Source organism: Taurulus bubalis, assembly GCF_910589615.1.
Source record: "Taurulus bubalis genome assembly, chromosome: 1".
Taxonomy (NCBI): Eukaryota; Metazoa; Chordata; class Actinopteri; order Perciformes; family Cottidae; genus Taurulus; species Taurulus bubalis.
In genome coordinates this window covers 39,938,966-39,956,953 of record NC_136589.1, presented here as the reverse complement: position 1 = coordinate 39,956,953, position 17,988 = coordinate 39,938,966, and the positions used below count along the sequence as shown (strand labels likewise).

General features: G+C 44.0%; 1 protein-coding gene across 1 annotated transcript in view; it reads left to right on the top strand.

Annotated features, from left to right (window-relative positions):
* The window catches only part of cadm3 (cell adhesion molecule 3), a gene marked incomplete at its 3' end in the record, with an annotated part of 83,121 nt that overhangs the window by 44,760 nt on the left and 20,373 nt on the right, over nt 1-17,988 (top strand). The window contains exons 4-5 of the mRNA XM_079223473.1: nt 8,348-8,500; nt 15,021-15,158. Coding sequence (XP_079079599.1) covers nt 8,348-8,500; nt 15,021-15,158 — 291 coding nt within the window. The remainder of the gene's footprint in view (nt 1-8,347; nt 8,501-15,020; nt 15,159-17,988) is intronic.

Here is a 17,988-nt window from a genome sequence, read left to right as displayed (position 1 = left end):
CTTGCCATGCCGGTTATATTAAACCCAAACTTGAATTGTGAACCACATGCATGTGGATCCGGAAGATCAATTTGTTTCTATATCGTGATAAATGTTCGTCCTGATGTCACGTAATTGACTTACCTCTTGACAAACGGCACAACAGCACGACAGAAGTGGAGAAAACGCTCGCTCACCGACGCCGTCTCACAAACTCTGAAATGCATATTGCCGATGTGGACACACAATATGGGAAGAAAATGTCTTTCCTCCGTTGTGAAAGGATTATGTGACAGTGGCACAAATTGGATGCTGTATATTCACTTGTTAGCTAACGATTAACTTTCAGCCGGAGAAATAATGATTAATAAAGATATTTGTTTTGGTCCGTTGCTCGTGATTATAAAATTAAATCTTGAGGGGAATCTCTGTCAGAAACCTTTTCTTTTTCTTCATAATTTAAGAACTGATGTTATCAAGCGTGGAGAGATGATGAATCTTCCCACCTGAACACATTTTAAAATACATCACGTTTCCATCACACCTTCCTTTATTCTTATAATCTTCTTTTCTGTGTGGCTCACACAGAGAGGTGTGCCTTCATGTGCGTACATTAAACCACAATAAAAGTAGAATAAAACACTCACAATTTGAGGTTCAGCAAGCACATCTGCTCACCAGGAAAAAAAAATCTGTATATAAGCTTTTCAGTCTGGCTATAATTTTATTTATTTGTCATGTGCGGTTTCCTTCCTTTCCATAAAAGTATATAAGCAGACATCAGACAGGCCTCAGTAGGATTTAACAAGGTAATGGCTCTCCGGTGATTTATAAACCTTGGTGGACGGAGGGAGCTCTCGCCGAGCGAGCGGATATTGAGTAGGCAGACTTTAACTGTGCTAAAAATGACTGTTGTTGTAAATCATTTGATTAAAAAGCCGCTAAGCATTTTTAAAGTTTACAGTGTTTAGGACTCTTAAGTGAACAGGCACAAAAAACAGATTGAAATTAATGGTCAGATCCCCACTGAGCTTCTCAGAGAGCAAGACAAACTGACAACGACTTCTCTCGACACCACTCCACAAGCGCGGCGCGAGACTCCTTTTATATTTTTGACATTTTCTGAAAAACTATTGATCCACATCGCATCAGTCAAAGTTTTCTTGGTGTCTGGGAAGGCTCTCCGGAGAATGTATTAACAGCCATCATAGGATTGAAAGATTGCAGAAGAGACTTTTGAAATCCCACACCTGAAAGAAGTCATTTTCTCCTTTTATCCTCTTTGTATCATCTGAACTCTATATTATTCCTGATGTACTTAAAAATAATCACGTGCAATGGTAGACAAGTGCAAGGAGAAGAAAGAGACCTGAGTACAAAGAAGTAAAAAAAAAAAATGCAATTTATTTTTCAGGTTAATTAAGTAAATGTATGAAAATAATCCTGTGTGATTCAGAAATTGGCCTTTTGCCCTTCACCCATTAGATATAAAAATAGAAATGTAATTAGCCACACATGGATCTGAACAGACATGCATACATGTAATACAACTGTATTAGTCTCATTGCACACAACAATTATTTGTGCAGGTTTCTTATCATTCATCCAATGTTGAGCACACGCATCACTTAAACAGGTGGACGTTTTTTTATTTTGTTCTCGGGCTTATTTGCTTTGGTGCAGAGAGTTCGGTGAGAAGATCGATACCACCTTTCTGTCAGTACACTAAAAAAGAAGCTTTGGCAGCAGCTGGATAGCTTATAGCTTAGCATAAAGATCACCCTACCAGTACCCCCAAAGCTTACTAATTAGCTGAATGTTCTCTATGTGATATTCAGAGCAATAAAATAGCATCAAACAACTATTAGCTATCTAATGGTACAGTGAGGTAATGTCTACCTCAGCAGAGAAGCACGACACCCTTCTTCTGCGTGTGTTGTTCGGCCTTTTAGTGCATGTGAGCGCGTCCCACTGGCTAGCTAGAAGCGCTGCTCTGCACCAGGTCAAATTAGCGTTTCTGCTGATACCGCTGTCCTGAGCGTCGCCTCTTAGCCGCTAGCCGCTAGCACAGTCGCTAGCAAAGTCGCTAGCTCAACCGTCGTCACGATGAGAGCTGTGTGGAGGCAATAGATATGCTCTAAAGTTCACAATGAGCACCTATAAGTTTATTTCATCCATAAAAAATAAATAAAAATGAGGTGTAAGCAACTTCCTGGTTTCTTAAAAAAGTCGACCGAGCCTTGGCAGCTGCTTCCCCTGTCTTAATTCTAAGCTAAGCTAACAGTATCTTGTCTCTGGCTTCAAATCTAACGGACAGATATGAGAGTGGTATTGATCTTCTCATCTCACTCGTGGCAACAAAGCAAATATGCTTATTTCCCAAAATGTCTAACTTTCCCTTCAAACTTGCCTCTCGTGGAAGTGAGATTAAACCACATAAGGACATCCTTATGTTAGAGATAAAAGAAAGAAAAGGGCCGCACACACATACCATGCTGTCAAACTAAATCAATCAAATCAAAGCAATACAGGACATCAAGAGAAATCGAGAAGAGGTAGTGACAATATTTCCCTCTTTACTTTGCATTAGTCTGAACTTGTTACTAGAAACATGAGCAGCGAGGCAGAGTGACGACGTGCAGACAAGCCGAAGCAGCAGGCTGATGGTGACAGCCATTATGATAATTGCTTCCTTGGCTTCTTTTCACTATAAAGGTGCAGCAAAGCATTATGCACTTGACTCTGTTTTGCTTTCTTTCGAATCCATTTGTACCGAGCAGAGCAGGCAGCGTGAGCAGTGTCTTCTCCAGGTAATCTGGTTCTCAGGATGTGTCATCGGTCAATGTTTGCCAGAAATCCCCAATGGACTATTTTTTTCTTCTTCTCTCCCGCTGCTGTAAATACTACATGGCGGGATTTCATTGGCATCGCGCTTGAAGCTAATACACCGTGGGGAACATTTCTCTCTCAAGTTTCATCTGGAACTAATGCCGCCTTGCTTCAATTTGCACCACCTTGGGCAAAGTTTGGTCCAACTCGCTCATTCCATTGATTTTGCAGACATTTGCGCTACCGCCTCTAAATGATTATATTTTAATTCGGTCTAAGGGAATCGGGCAAGAGAGATGAGTGGATTGGAAGGGAGGCGGAGGGATAAAAGTGGATAAAACAGACAGAGGTGTGTGTTTATCAAGTGTTTCATAGTCGGCGCACTGATCCGGGATCAATTGACGCTCTCAGATCAGTTGGGACGGTATGATCAAGGGAAGCCTGCGGTCACTGAACCCGGATCAGCTGTCGGAAAGGCCGGATAATTAGGGAGCTGGAGAGAATATTCAGAAACAGATGGGAGGATGGAGGCGACATGTGTGGAAGAGAGAGAGAGAGAGAGAGAAGAAGAGAGGCTGTCTTCTTGGATGTGTGTGTCAGCTAAATGCTTAAAATGTAAAACAAAACGAGGCAGAAAGAGAGATGAGTGATGAGAGAAGGAGGGAGGGGAAGACAGGAGTAGAAAGGAAGGGAGGAAAAGACGATTGACGGTTGGATGCGAAGAAAAATGGACAGAGAGGGAAAAGCAGGAAGGAGAGGTGAAACGCAGATTCAGTTCAAGGAGATGAGGAGATGACGGGATGCAGAAGCTAAGAGGGAGAGATAGAGATAGAAATATTAAGAAAAAAATGGTCTATAACTGATTTACTTTGCCTCGACAACTCAGGTTTCTCCCGTCGTGCCAATGAGTCAAATCTCAATTTGAGAGAGTTCTCGGCAGAGCGCGAACTTAGTTGGAAAGGCATAAGGAGGTAGGAGGCAGATGAAAAAGGAATATATGAATGTGCACTCAGTGTGTGTTGTGGGAGAATTCCCCCTCTTCCCGAATGTTTGAAGTTGAAAGAGCATGAGGAAGATTCACAGGGAGGAGGAGGAGGAAGAGGAGGAGGAGGAAGGAAGGCGAGTACGGGCGAAAATAGCTTCATGTGACCAGATCAACAGTTGGACCTTTGGGGAGTATCGAGTCTCGAGTTTGAGCTGCAGACAAGAACCACTATCTGGTCAAGCACACACACACACACACACACACACACACACACACGGAGGCAACAGAGACATGCAGACTTTCAAACACCGATGTACAAAGAGGTTTGGAGGTTGATAAGCAGATCCTGTACTTGATATGTAATCAACGCGCAAATGCTCCATCTCCTCAGCTCAAAGCCCTCCTGACACCACTTATAAACCCCTCACACGCTCCATCATATGCACACACGTAGAATTGCAAAGTGGAAGGAGATGCTGCTCGAAGAGTTTCTATATTCCTCATCCTATAAACCCAGGGGTCTCCTTGATACCCCAACGACACCATAAGACTGCCGGGGATGATCCACTGCGGTGGCAGCCAGTGTGTCAACGTCTCCGAGTGTGTTTGGCGGTGTTGTTATCTTTAAGTGTTCGCTCTGCGCACATCTCTGAGGCATGACACTTATTAACACCCAGACTTATTAAGAATTGACACCGAATTAGTATTTGACGATGCATCCCATTTGTTATTGACTTTGTCTTTATGTGCAAAGATTAGTTTTCTTCTCCCTGATCATCACGTCGTGTTTCACCCAATGTTTGTGAAGTCAAATGCTACGTTTCCATCATAAATGAGTTGCACCTAGCTGTGTTTTTAATATGATTTTAAACCCAAAACCTTCTGCTTAACATAACAATGTTTCAAATTTGGCTTTCCAGTAAGACGCTTTGTTTTCCGAAAACATCAAATTCCATTTTTTCTTTCTTTTTTCTTTCTTACTGCCTCATGAGCAGATGGCTTTTTTAACGCTGTGACGCCCATGAATCACGGCTGACGTTGCCAAGGAGAAGTCAGATGCACAAAACACACAAGTCACAATGCCCTGTTGTTACAAGTAGGAATGAAACACAATGCCACAGCAGCCGAATTCCAGTTTAAACTATTATACGTTTTATCAGGTTTATCCATTTTTTTCTGGGAACTTTGTCAGGTAGTAAAGGTGCTCAGCTGTGAGCCGTGTTGTAATCCATAATCATCGTATTTTCTTATGCAGTTTTGTAGGAGGAGTTTCATTTTTAAACATGCACGAGAAGAGGAAACTAGAACACAAAGAAGTTGTGAACTGTATAGACTTAGATGTTTGGAGTTTCATGTCCAATCCAAGTCAGCTAACATGCTCTATGAGAAAATAAAAATAAGCTACCCCCTCTATCTAACCACACAGATACGCACCTCCGCGGCTAATCCAGTTTATCTCAATACTCAGAAATTCATTACATCCCTTCAGCAAAGAAACAAAAGCCAAACAGCAGAGTGTGACCTATTGGCGGACTATTTATGTTGCTCATATCGCAGGCTAAACCGCACAAGGCACATGTACCATTTTCCGGGGCGTCGCGATCGATTCGCCCCCCGTAACTAGATATCATATCGTTTCTGAAAATCCATCACACCTGAACTCTCGAGCAATATACATCGTTTATAATGAAAAAACAAAAGAACAAAAGGGGAGAAAAGGAAAAAAGGCCTGGAGTCAGAAAAGATTAGAAAATGGGCGAGATGTAAGAGAGAAAGACGGAGAGGAACTAGAGAGAGGGGAGATGGAGGAGAGCGGAGGGGAAGGGAATTAAGGAGACTGATGGCTGAGCGCAGGGTCCAAGGGGCAGGGATAAGTGTGTGTGTGTGAGTGACTGACTGACCATATGCCTCACACACACACACACTCACACACACACACACACTGAGAGAGAGAGAGAGGGTAGCTCATGAAGACAAATGTAGTGACCTTGCTTAGTGATAAGGCATGGAGATAAAGTAGTGTTGGATGAAATAACTGAAAAACACCAAGAGAAACAGAGGTGTGTGTGTGTGCGTGTGTGTGTGTGTGTGTAAGTGCAATATAGAGATAGACAGGTGAACCGACAGATGGGAAGATGGAGAGACAGGGATGAGATATTGAGACGGAAAAAGATGAGGAGACAAACAGACACAGATGTGGCTCAATACTGAGAGACGCAAATAAAGAATAAGATATGAAAACAGACAGTGACCACATCACACTATTAAACTACACACACACAAACACACATACAGTATGTGGAGTCGCCCACACGATACACAAAGATTTTCAGAATAAGATGACTTAACGAGTTACACAACACGAGCAGGAATGCTCGTTCCTTTTAATCTGATCGCCACTGGTTGAAGTTCTCACCGGGTGTGTAGTCGGGTGTGTAGTCGGGTGTGTAGTCGGGTGTGTAGTCGGGTGTGTACTCGGGTGTGCTCGGTCTGCTGTGACATCACTGTGCTTTCAGTGCCTTAAACTTCTCCAACGACCTTCAGGAAGAGACTTCTCTGGTCGTAGAAATAAATCAGACTGCATAGAAGTCTATTGATTAAATTGCCCTACTTTTTTAACGTGAGTTAACATGAGTTTATGGTCTCAAATGCTAATTTTGACTCGTCGCTACCACGGCATGGTCCGTTTGTGTCTTTCCTTCACCCTTTAGCAGCGTGTTTTCAGTTCACGACAGTTAATTGCAACATTTTGGGCACATAGAAACGTCTTCCTCAGCGTTCGGTTGTTCTTCGCTCCGCCCTCTTGTGTCACTTCTGGTTCCAAAGAACCAAGATGGCGACGGCCAAAGGGTCAAACTCGAGGCTTCAGAAAAACGTCGTCCACCAACCATCAGTGGCCGGTGTCACAGTGACTCCACATACAGTCTCTGACTACAGCTCTAAAATATCGCTGCTACTTTGGCTGGAGCGTCTCACATGTCAACTCCTCTTGTTTCAGATTAACAATAATGCCCACGGAAACTTAAAACAACCCTGGAATGCACAAACAAATCCATCGGACTATTCCCTCGACCGCAGTAGATTTCTTTTTTCCCTTTGCAGGTATCTGCTTTCATTTTATACATTGTGTCATTATTTTGCGGGGAGCCGACTACTCGGTGGCGCCAGAGAACAAAGCTGAAAACAGCTTTATCGAGACAGACAGACAGACAGACAGACAGACAGATGGATAGACAGATATACGTTGAGATAGACAGGCAGATAGGGAGGCAGCGAGACAGACAGACTGCAATCACGCTGCACAAACAACCGTAGAGGTCAACGCCATCACAGAAACGAGCGGGTTATTTCGTAGCATTTCATCATCATCATCTATCTCGGTCGCTTGTGCTCTCTCTCCCCCTTTCATGGCTGGATTTCTCATTGATGACAAAGCCATTTATGTCTCTCTTATGTTTCTCCCCCGCCTCCATCCTCCCTCCTCCCCCCTCCCCACTGCCTCTCCCTTATTCTCCTTGCTATTTACGCTTCCTCTGTTTTATTTTTCGGTTCTTCTTCTCTCCCTCACACTTTCTCTGGTCTCTCATTCTCAATTTGCGTCTCCTCTCTTTGTCTCTCTTTACCTTGTTCGCGCTCACATTTCTGCAATTTTTTTCTCCCTCACCTCGTCTTCCTCACTCCTCCTCCTCTCTCCCTCTTACATCATTTTCTCTCCAAACACCTCTCCCCCCGCTCCTTCCCAGTTTACCTTTTTCTTCCTCATGATTTAAATTCTGCACGTCATCTTTCTTACTTTCCTCTTTCCCTCTCACTCCGCCCTCCCCAACCTTGGTCGCCCTCTTTTACATGCTTTCTTACTCTCTTCCCACCTCCCTTATTTTTCTAACTACTACTTGTCATTGTTTCTTTCTCCAACTCGTGCCTTTACTATCATCGCCTTTTGACTTTCTTTGATCATTTCTTCTCTTTCTCTATCCCTCCTTTTACCTTCTCCGTTCGCTGTCATACTTCTCCCTACATCCCCTCCTTTCTCTCCTCCTCCTCTTTTCTTCTCGCTATCCTTTCCATATCTTTCTCCTTCGCTTCTCCTCCCTTCTAATCCTATGATCCCTTTTACCTCCCTATACTGTCTCCTCTCTTTTCAGCCTCCTCTCACTCATCTTCCTCCATACTTCACCTGATTTCTTTTATCCGTCCGTCATGGTCTTTTCCCTTCTCATCTCTCCATCACCTCCCTTTCTTAATCCTTAGATCCTCTCATGTTTTCTCCTCTCCACTTTCTCCTTCTCTTCCGTCCCTTCTACCTGACTCTGCCTCTTCCTCCTCCTTTGTTCTCTCTCCTCTTTATTACTCAACACCTGCACATGGCAAATATGAAGAAAAGCATTGGAAATCCATTGCAATATTAAGACAATTTAGTTTCATGTAAATTCATACAATATTTTGTATAAGTCTACCTTACACGGCCTAAATTTCCTTAAATAATTCATGAAGCGGGTCAATTATATATGCACATTTCTAAATGTTGATATCCTCTTCCTCTTCCTCCTTCAGCGCTGAGAGATAACCGCATCCAGCTGCACCGCTCGACACCCACCGAGCTCTCCATCACCATCGCCGAGGTGCAGCTGTCCGACGAGGGCGAGTACACCTGCTCCATCTTCACCATGCCGGTCCGCACCGCCCGGGCTACGGTCACCGTGCTAGGTGGGTCACACACACACACACACGCACACACACACACACAGTACGTGTTGAAACTTTTCCAGTCCTTGAAACACACCCTGGACTATCAAGCCTATTAGCATATTAAGTTGCGATCAACTTTGTTGCTGCAGAAATATGTAAAATCAATACAATCTCCTTTTTTTTTATATTATAGTTTTTTATTGTGAAACTCCCTTTACTCTATTCATTCTTTCTATCTCCTGTCTGTCCTTGAAGGAGAATCCCTCGTCCCCCATCGAGGTGCAGCCTTTACTAGAGAAATGCTCTTTGTTCTCAGCGAGGCATAATGCCGCCGAATGATATTCCGCCTTTCCTTGTCTTCAGACTCGAGCGTGTGTCCTCTGGGACTGATTGACGGCAGCGCAAATCAGCTTGACTGCAGTCGATCTTGATTTCTCTCCCAAACCTGTGGGATTGTGACAAATCTAAATGGATGATTCAAAAAGCTTTTGGCATCTTTTCTTATTTTCTCCTCACTTGTCACGTTGTTTATAACAATTTCACAACTCGTTCTGCCAGCGGGTTTCAGACTACACACACACACACAGACATTGTGGGCCCATCAGAAATGACAAGAGTAGTTCAGCTTTTAAAACGCTGAAAAGGTGGCTCAAATTGACCTTGATGCACCGGCGGTCGCCCTGACCGCACTTGCAGAGTTCAGAGCAGAGCGAGGTTGGACCCTGTGTACGGCCATTGTAACTGTGTGGCGTGCGAGCAGAGGGCGGCCATGTTGGCATGAGAGCAACTCCGGTGGTTTAGTGTTGCGCTTCTATTAAGTTAGAGGACTTATGAAAGACGGATTAGAAAATAATGTCTGCCAATCAATGCAACAATGGCTAAAATATCCCGTCTTGTGGGTAGAGGCCTTTACTCACCGTTCTTGCCTTTCACAATAAAAGCCCGAGACATATACTGTACAGTTCGCTATGTGATCTTGACCAGAGGGAACTCAGATATAGAGTATTTTGCTAAAAGGAAACTCAGTAAAATAGCTTACAGTAGAAAAAGGCTTTATTACGGTTAACCTCAGACAGACTGCCAGCCGCTGGGTCAATAGGATCCTGCTAGTTGATATTCTGCCCGCTTGAATCTATTCAAACCCATTATTGAATAAGTGCTGCAACTGTCGCGAATTCGCATCCTTGCCAGTGTGAATAGCAGTGTGTGAATTATTTTTGCATTTTTGTCTCGTCTATTCGTCACGCCCCCGGGTGTGAAGGCCTCAAAGCTGCAAAAATCCCTGTGTGCTTTATGTTCCCCATAATGTCGTTCATTTTCATCTTTTTTGTTAGATCCTCACGAGGAATAATCAAATTTTCAGGTGTAAAATTGAGTTTCCCTGAAAAGTACAAACTAAAGTGTCACAGATTAATTGAAAAATAAATTGAGAAAACGTAATTAAAATAAAAAATGTATATTTCCAAAAAGATCCCTTCTTTGGACCGTACCATTATGACTCTAACATTCCCTGTGAGGCTTTCATCCAGTTTGATCCAGATACCTGCGAACGGTTATGACCTCATATAACTCTTGTGTGGAGATGAACCGGCTCCACTCTTCTTCTTTTTCTTCTTCTTTGGGATGGATGTTATTACTTTAGTGTGACGCTTCCCTGCAGCCTGCCATAAATTGTGGTCATCCCGTCCGCGGTCAGTGGGCCTGTTTATCGATCGGTTATTGGGCTAATCGGCTTTGAAAACCCCCGCAAACAATCTCTCAGGTATAGATTTTTTATTAGCCAGGTTGTTATTGTGTCTCAGTGTGAGCTCATTCTGGACATATTTTGTGGTTTTGCTTGAAGAGGAGAACAAAGCATAACAAAGCATTTTCGCTTTGGCAATACTGTAATGCTCAAACTAATGGCCGCCCAGCCGCAGTGGAGACTTACAGTATGCATGACAGAGACAGCTGGTGGGATATTCCTGGGAGGTTGTGGTGGGCAGATTTATCGCCAATGTTTCCAAACATCCAATGCCGCTTTTAAATGACTTTTAGCGCTGATGGAAAAAAAACAACCTACATCCACTTTTTCCCAACAAACTTACTACGACAGAGACATAGAAAACATTTTTCATATCAGCTTAATTCGTGATATTGAGGAGTTTTTTTTTATACGCCGTCCTCTCAGCTTTTCTAAATGAATACACCTTTATGTGCCAACATTTTCTTGGATGAAAACTGAGCTGCAGAGGGTTTCTGCCTAATTCACTCGGAAAAAAAATGCACCAAGTGGAAACAAGACATGCTAAAATTGTGTTATTTAGGGCGGTGGCTTACGACGGTAGCTGATAGGGCCAAAATTGTTGTTTCCCAAAAATGTGTGGTTTGTCGGTCCAGAGCTGCGGAAGCAACCTTGAATAAATCATTTGGTTGATATTTACTCAAATGTTTTGGCAGTGCTGCAAAGTATATTGCAATTAATTAAATATAGTCGCCCTGGACAACGGCATGAACAGAGCGCCTGAAATGTTAATGTACTGTTTGTGTGTGTGTGTGTGTGTGAGTAGGGGGAAGGGGAATGTGTATGTCGAAGCGAGTGTGGAGGCGGGTCTACGTGAACTCTTTAAATCCTAATTAACATCACAACCACTCCTCCATATTTCTTCGAATTGTGCAGTAATTGTGATTCAAGCATTTTTTTTTGTTATCCCGGTAATCGACGGCTGTGACACTGTATTCAGCGTTCAATGAATATTTCATGACCCCGGAGAGGGAGCCGAGTCATTAAAAATGCATGTTAAGATGGCTAAAAATGCATCGACCCCTACGGGGAAATCCCCCGAAAGACACGGCGTTTTGGGCCAGCGGCGTTCATGTGTGTTTTATTCTTGTTTTGACACCTGCACCGTTCTGACAGACACACACACACACACACACACACACACACACAGGCGTATAACTGCTGAGTGCGGTCAGTTTTAAATGCGTGTGTGTCTGTTTGTGTAAGGTGTGTGGCGGGCCTCTCTGCTCTCTCCTGAGCGAGGTGGAGAATAATGTATAATGACTTTATTCTCCTTTATTCTCCCTGTAGAGGAAAGGGTCTCGACAGGGCTCCTCCAGCCAATTCTATATGTGCAGTATTATTCTCTCATTAATATGCAGTGCTCCTTTACTGCCAGAGAGCTTCCGCACACAGTGCACTACATCAAATACTGCTACATTAAAAATTGACCACATTTTTATTTTTTGATCTATACCTTGGTTAGCTCGCAGCATTTTATATTTGTATTTGGTCAGTTTGCTTGTCTGTCTGCAGGCGCTGGACAAAAGAAAGGGACCATATGATCTAATGCCACAGCAACTATAACTATCTATCTATCTATCTATCTATCTATCTATCTATCTATCTATCTATCTATCTATCTATCTATCTATCTATCTATCTATCTATCTATCATGCATCTGTCCGTCATCCATCTTTACATCCATCCATTTATCCATCCATCCATCTATCTATCTTTCTAACCTTCAATCCACCCATCCATCCATCCATCTATCTCTCTAACTTTCCATCCATCCATCCAATCATTCCCGTAATCTATCGTCTTCACTCCCTGAAAACTTGTAATATTGGAATATATTTCCATAATTGGTACAACATCCCGTCAATTAGAATGAAAACACATCGGTCTCCCTCCTGGCCTTCCTTCCTGATGGCCTCTCCCCTCTCTAACTCTTAACATTTCTATCTATCTCTCCACTCTTTCTGCCTTCTCTCTTTCCCTCCCCGTCCATCACTCGGCCCTCTCTCCTCCCTTAATGGCACTCTGCGGTAGCCGGAAAAAACGAATGTTCATTATTTCCAAAAGCAGAATGACAGTAAACTCCGCCAGCACTTGGAGAACAGTGCCGCCCACAACGGCTCCAGATGGAGAGCGGCAAGAAGGTTTCCTTCTCTCCGCTCTTGCCTTCGACCGTGATGGCGGAGAGTGGATTCTGAAATATTTGGCAGCCTGGATTTGTAGATTCCTTCCCCCGATTGTATCTGCAACTTGCACTCCAAGTTAACATAGCAATCAGCCAAACATGTGTCTTATTTGAACCGACTGCTGGAATCTGGAAGAACACCTCGGGGAGAGGAAGATATATATCATGATATTTCGGTTTGGCTCGGTGCTTTCTGGTGGCTCACTTTAGTTGAAGCCAGTTTGAATCTGACCTTTCTCTCATTCCATCCCTCTGTCCTTTTCACTTTTTCTTGCAAACGCTCACACAAGAGCCCCAGTCCTCCTCCCAAAAAAAACATTTAGTCCGACTGAGTCATTCTAACTCCCATCTTTGCTTTTAACTAATGAATTCTGGGAGTCGGATTTAATAATCTTTGCAATAAGTAATTTGCTTGACATTTTGGACTGACCTGAAGTACTGAGAACGAACAGTCACACAAAGCCACACAATGTTATGAGACTGTCATGAATTGTAGAAATGCCAAGGCTGTCAAAGTTAATGCAGAACTCGTGTTCTTGGTTTTACAGCATTGTTATTTTTCTCATTTAATTAATTGCATTTCCATTTCCATCTCAGTTGGCAAATGTTGGAATACTTGATATGTGGGCCGCAAGCAGTAGAATGTTATGTTGGGATTTTCTACTTAGCTTCTGTGTGCTTCCTGTTTTCAAGTTTTCCCTTTATCTGGAGACTGATGTGCTCTGATAGAGTCTGAGCTTTTTTTGGCGCATTAAGGAAGAGAATGTAGACGCAGTAAGCCTCTACTGTGTGTTAATGTGCTATTCCCCTGTGAAATATGTATTACTAATAGCAATTTGCAATGAATCCCAATAGACCCTACGTCCTGCCTCTTGAACGCAGACTGGGCCACTCGTAGCGTCGCTTCGACCACCTCTGATCAGAGGAGGCTGGAAGGAGATACTGTAAAAGTCGGGTTACAAGCCGCTCCTACCTCCGGTCAGTGTCCCCGCTGTAGCAAGCTAGGAGCAGCGCTAGCTAGTGCTGCTGCTAGCTCCCCGCTAGTGCTGCTACTGGCCGCTGCTGCTGCTATTGCCCAAGTCGGGTTTCGAGCCGGGGTTGGTCCCGCTACCTTTGGTGGTTGTCGGGGAGCTAGCGGAAGTTAGCGGGGAACTAGCGTAGCGCCAGCTGGCTACAGCGGGGAGCTAACGGGGACACTGACCGAAAGTAGTAGCGGCTTGTAACCCGACTTTTAGGGTACGTTTCTAAAACATTATGTATCTACGCAAAACATGCCGCGCCGCTAACATTAGCAGAGTTAGTAGCAGCGTTGTTGTGAAGCGGTGGTGGGAAGGTTTTTAGGCAACAAAACCTCTTGGTTCGGGGCACTGCCCAGGCGTTGATATTCGACAACGGACCTTATTACAGTTAGCAGTTGACAAGAAATAACCGCAGACAGACACAGCAATCCAGCAGAAGGTGACATCTTTCCCCCCCTGCTTTCAAAAACTGTTACAAAATGACCATTGCAGAAGTGACTCACATGACTGCTTTCTGAAATGCCAGCAGTCTGCAAGGTGTGGTGACGTTGAAGCGCACAAACTACTGAGTCATGCAGATGTTTGGCTCAAACAGCGACCCCTAGTGTTGAACTCACAAACAGACCTCCTCCCTGAGAGGATTTGTGATGTTGTAGAAACATTAAGCTAATTCCTCCTTTCCTTCCCGAGACACAATGGTAATTATTTGCACCGCTTTAAGCGGTTGTCAGCATAACATAATAATATGCAATTTCATCGGTCCTGATGGACGCAGATGTTTATTTATATACAACGTCTCTGCAACAAGGCAATTTGAGGCGGCTTTACATGACACATCAAAAGCATAGAGACAAAGTGCAAAGGAAACACGCAATAAGAGTGCATTTAAAAACGATTAAAAGCCGTCATTAAAGAGCCAAGAGAATTGGAAATTAAAACAAGCTACAAAATAGTAAGACAGGGATAAAGTACCAGAATAAAAGTTGCAGCGCAGCGTGAGGAATACATGATTATTTGATTTATTAAAAGGCAGTCAAGCACTGACTTAGCCTTGATTTAAAAGAAAAAAGAAAAGAAAAAGAAGTGAGAGTTGCAGCCAACCATTTCTAGGAGTTTATTCCACTTATATGGTGCATAAAAAATGAAATGTTTGTTTGTGGCTTTGTGGACAGGAAGCAGACCTGAGAGGTCTGGAGCATCTGGGTGAGCGGAAAGCTGAGCAATAATTCCAGCTGCTGCGCAATAACCATATTTTTGGCGCAGACCAATACAAGCCTGCATCATCATTATACCTCGAGCTGGTTTTTTATCAGCGTTTCAGAATTGATCCGATAAATTCAAGCTCGTCTGCGGTCCAGGGGATCCTGTATCACATCTTTGCGGTTGACATTTTATTTTATTTTATTTACTTTTACTTTGCAAAGCTCTTAGCGCAGCCATTGGCCCGTCTGTCACGCTTTTCTCTGCCTACAAGGTTGAACCCTGCGGCAGGAAAGTTTTCTCTCTCTCTCTCTCTCTTTTGCTAACTCTTGCTCTCCCTCATTTTCTAGGTGTGCCCGGTAAACCTCAGATCTTGGGCTTTGAAAATGCCGTGCCGGAGGGGGGCAAAGTCACCCTGACCTGCACCAGTACAGGCAGCAAACCACCCGCCACGCTGCGCTGGTACAGAGGAGACCAGGAGCTGCAAGGTAAGAGACATGGGGAGTGTGTGTGTGTGTGTGTGTGTGTGTGTGTGTGTGTGTGTGTGTTACAGAGTCAGAAAATGTGTGTTGGAGGCTGTCTGTTCTTCTACTGATGCTGGATCTGCGTGTGTGGTGAGAAAGCGCATGATGTGTACATGTGTGAGTGTGTGAGTGTGTGTGCGTGTGTGAGTGAGTGAGTGGGTGTGCAGCTGCAAGGATTATTGCGTAGTAATGCAAGTACGTGGCTCGTGCTTGTATACAAGTGTGTGTGAGTGTTTCTCTCTGTGCTCAAGTGTGTGTGTGAGTGTGATCCTGCAGTAATCAGTGTGAATGGGGTTTGCAAGTGTGTACACTAGCTGGAATTTGGGCACATATGCCTTACGTATGAGCCTTTATGTGTGTGAGAAAGTAGCTTGTGTGTGTTGGATCATGCTGTGTGTCTGTGTGTGTTTTGTGTCCTTGCCACATTCCCTGCTGTCCCTCTGTGTGTCCTAAACCTGTTCCTGCGTGTGTGTGTGTGTGTGTGTGTGTGTGAGTCTGAGAGCACGTTGCTTTTGTGCCCGAGTGCAGAAACATGCCGAGAGAGTGTTTGTGCCCTCCTTTCCCATCATTCCTTCATGTCCCGATCCTGTAAATATGGGCCTATGCATGCATCCAGGAGCCGTGTATGTGTTTGCTGTTGTGGTGTTTGTGTCAACGCAGAGTTTATCTGTGTGTGTGTACCTGTGTGTGTGTGTGTGTCATCCGTTGAGCTGCAACATAGCTGCTATACGGGGAGTGACACAACAGAGAGCGGGAGATAGCGTGGGTCGGATCTAGCCGGGGATAACGACAGAATCCAGCAATAAAAGGCTGGGCGGAGGAGAGGATGAAGGGATGAGGTCGAACAGAGAAACGGAGCTAGAGAGAGCTTTGCATGAGGTCAGGCCGACTGTTTTTTCTTTCTGCGACAGTTAAAGGGGAGAAATGAGCAGGGAAGAGGAGAAGGCAGAAGGAGCGCAGCGAGGATGTCATGAGAGGACACATTAGCCGGCTTCTTTTCCTCCAGATGAATTGAAAATCAGAGGGACGATTGGCAGCCTCTGAGTCACACCATCGGTATTTGGCAGTGGCGGCGTTTCTCCAAATTACAGCCATGTTTCCCGTAATCCCCCCCCCCCCCCCCGCCTCTTGTTGCTTTATCAGTCAAAGGTTTTTCTGTTTTGCTTTACCGAGCAGAACAAACATGTTGGAAGCGTTGTTTGTGCCGCCCTTTTGCTCTTTCCACCATCTGCCGTCACGAGCGGTTCGATAAGCTTTCAGCTTTCTGTTCGCGCCGGGAGAAGAGCGCCCTCTGTCTGTCCGCCAAGCTGTGCAACAGATGTCCCGCTTAATCCATGTAAACCCACGGACAGGTAGAGCTTATTTGTGATGGGCTGTTTTTCGACAGTAATTATATAATCACAACATGATGTGAGGATATGATAATGATTTATTGATGCGAAAATGCAACACTGCGCACCTTTGTAATGCAAAAATGCCCATCTTGTGTCTTGATGCCTTGGCAGTGTTGCTGTTTGCTATAATTATGGAGTGAAATAAATCGAAAAGAATGGACTGAAGCTACAAAGAGAAGGAGGGATGGGAGAGCTGCCCGCCGGAGGACAGATTATCTGCTCGTTTTGTTCCAGCCCAAAACTCAAAACAAGGGACAGAAGGGGAAGAAGAGGCTGGATATTCAGGTTGTTGCTCTTTTAGAGCGCTCAACCCAAAACACAATGAGATACACGTACCTGTATAATGGTGTGGCACTGCGCTGCTAGCTCGGTTTGTCCAGTTTTTGAGATATCTGTATCTTGGGATTACAGTAGAAGACAGGTAAAATCAATTGTGTCTGCGGTGCACACAGCTTTGATTTATTAAAGAGAATTTGCAGCAATGTGTCTACTCCGGATAGTCCACTGACACAACGGCTTTCATAGGAACCACTGGACAGATGTTTAACAGGCAAAATTGATCAAAGGCCCTAACTTTTTATAGTCTCTAGTATGGGTCAAGCTTCAAAAACACTAGATTCATACGGAAAGCTTGTCTTGTATTCAGGAGTTTTTTACAATACACGACTTTACCGACCAGCGACTCACGACCAGATCCTTTTCCAGGAGTATTTCTGGGTTCCGGACTACATTTTGTCGCAAAAAAAAACCGTGCGAGAAGTGACACGACAAACGATGTAAGGGACGCCGTGCATGTAGTCGTGCTCGTCGATGTCGTCGTGGACACACGTGTTCACGTAAAAGCCTGTTTACATGCACGCGTCTTTACCATATATATAGCCTGTTGCCTCTTGGTGCAATAACAATAACTGCATTGCAAAAAAAAACAACACATGCAGTAAAAACTACCATTGTTGCAGGCGATTCCTCTCCAGGTTTCCCATCTACAGGTGTCTCGGGCCAAACATTTAGCCTGCTAGATATATCTAGAATGAATCCTTCCAACAGTTCACACAAGAGAGCTCGGGAGCGCCGAGCCAGCCTTTTGTCGGGGAGCTCCTGACAGTGAGTGAAAAATTAGGGTTTTAGTCGTGTCGTGTGAATTCCCCCCCGATGTCTCTGAAGGCCCATCCTTCAGTTTGTAAAGCTCTTTTTGTTAAAAAGTTGAAGTAGCCCAAGTTGAGCTGTTTTCTCAGAGTCCCAGAGGACATTCGACCAGTGAGCAGCACCCCTCATGACCGTGTGCCCCTTTAACCATATATATATATATATATATATATATATATATATATATATATATATATATATATATGTATATATAGCGTATGTGTCATAAACAGGAGCTTTCAAACAAATATATA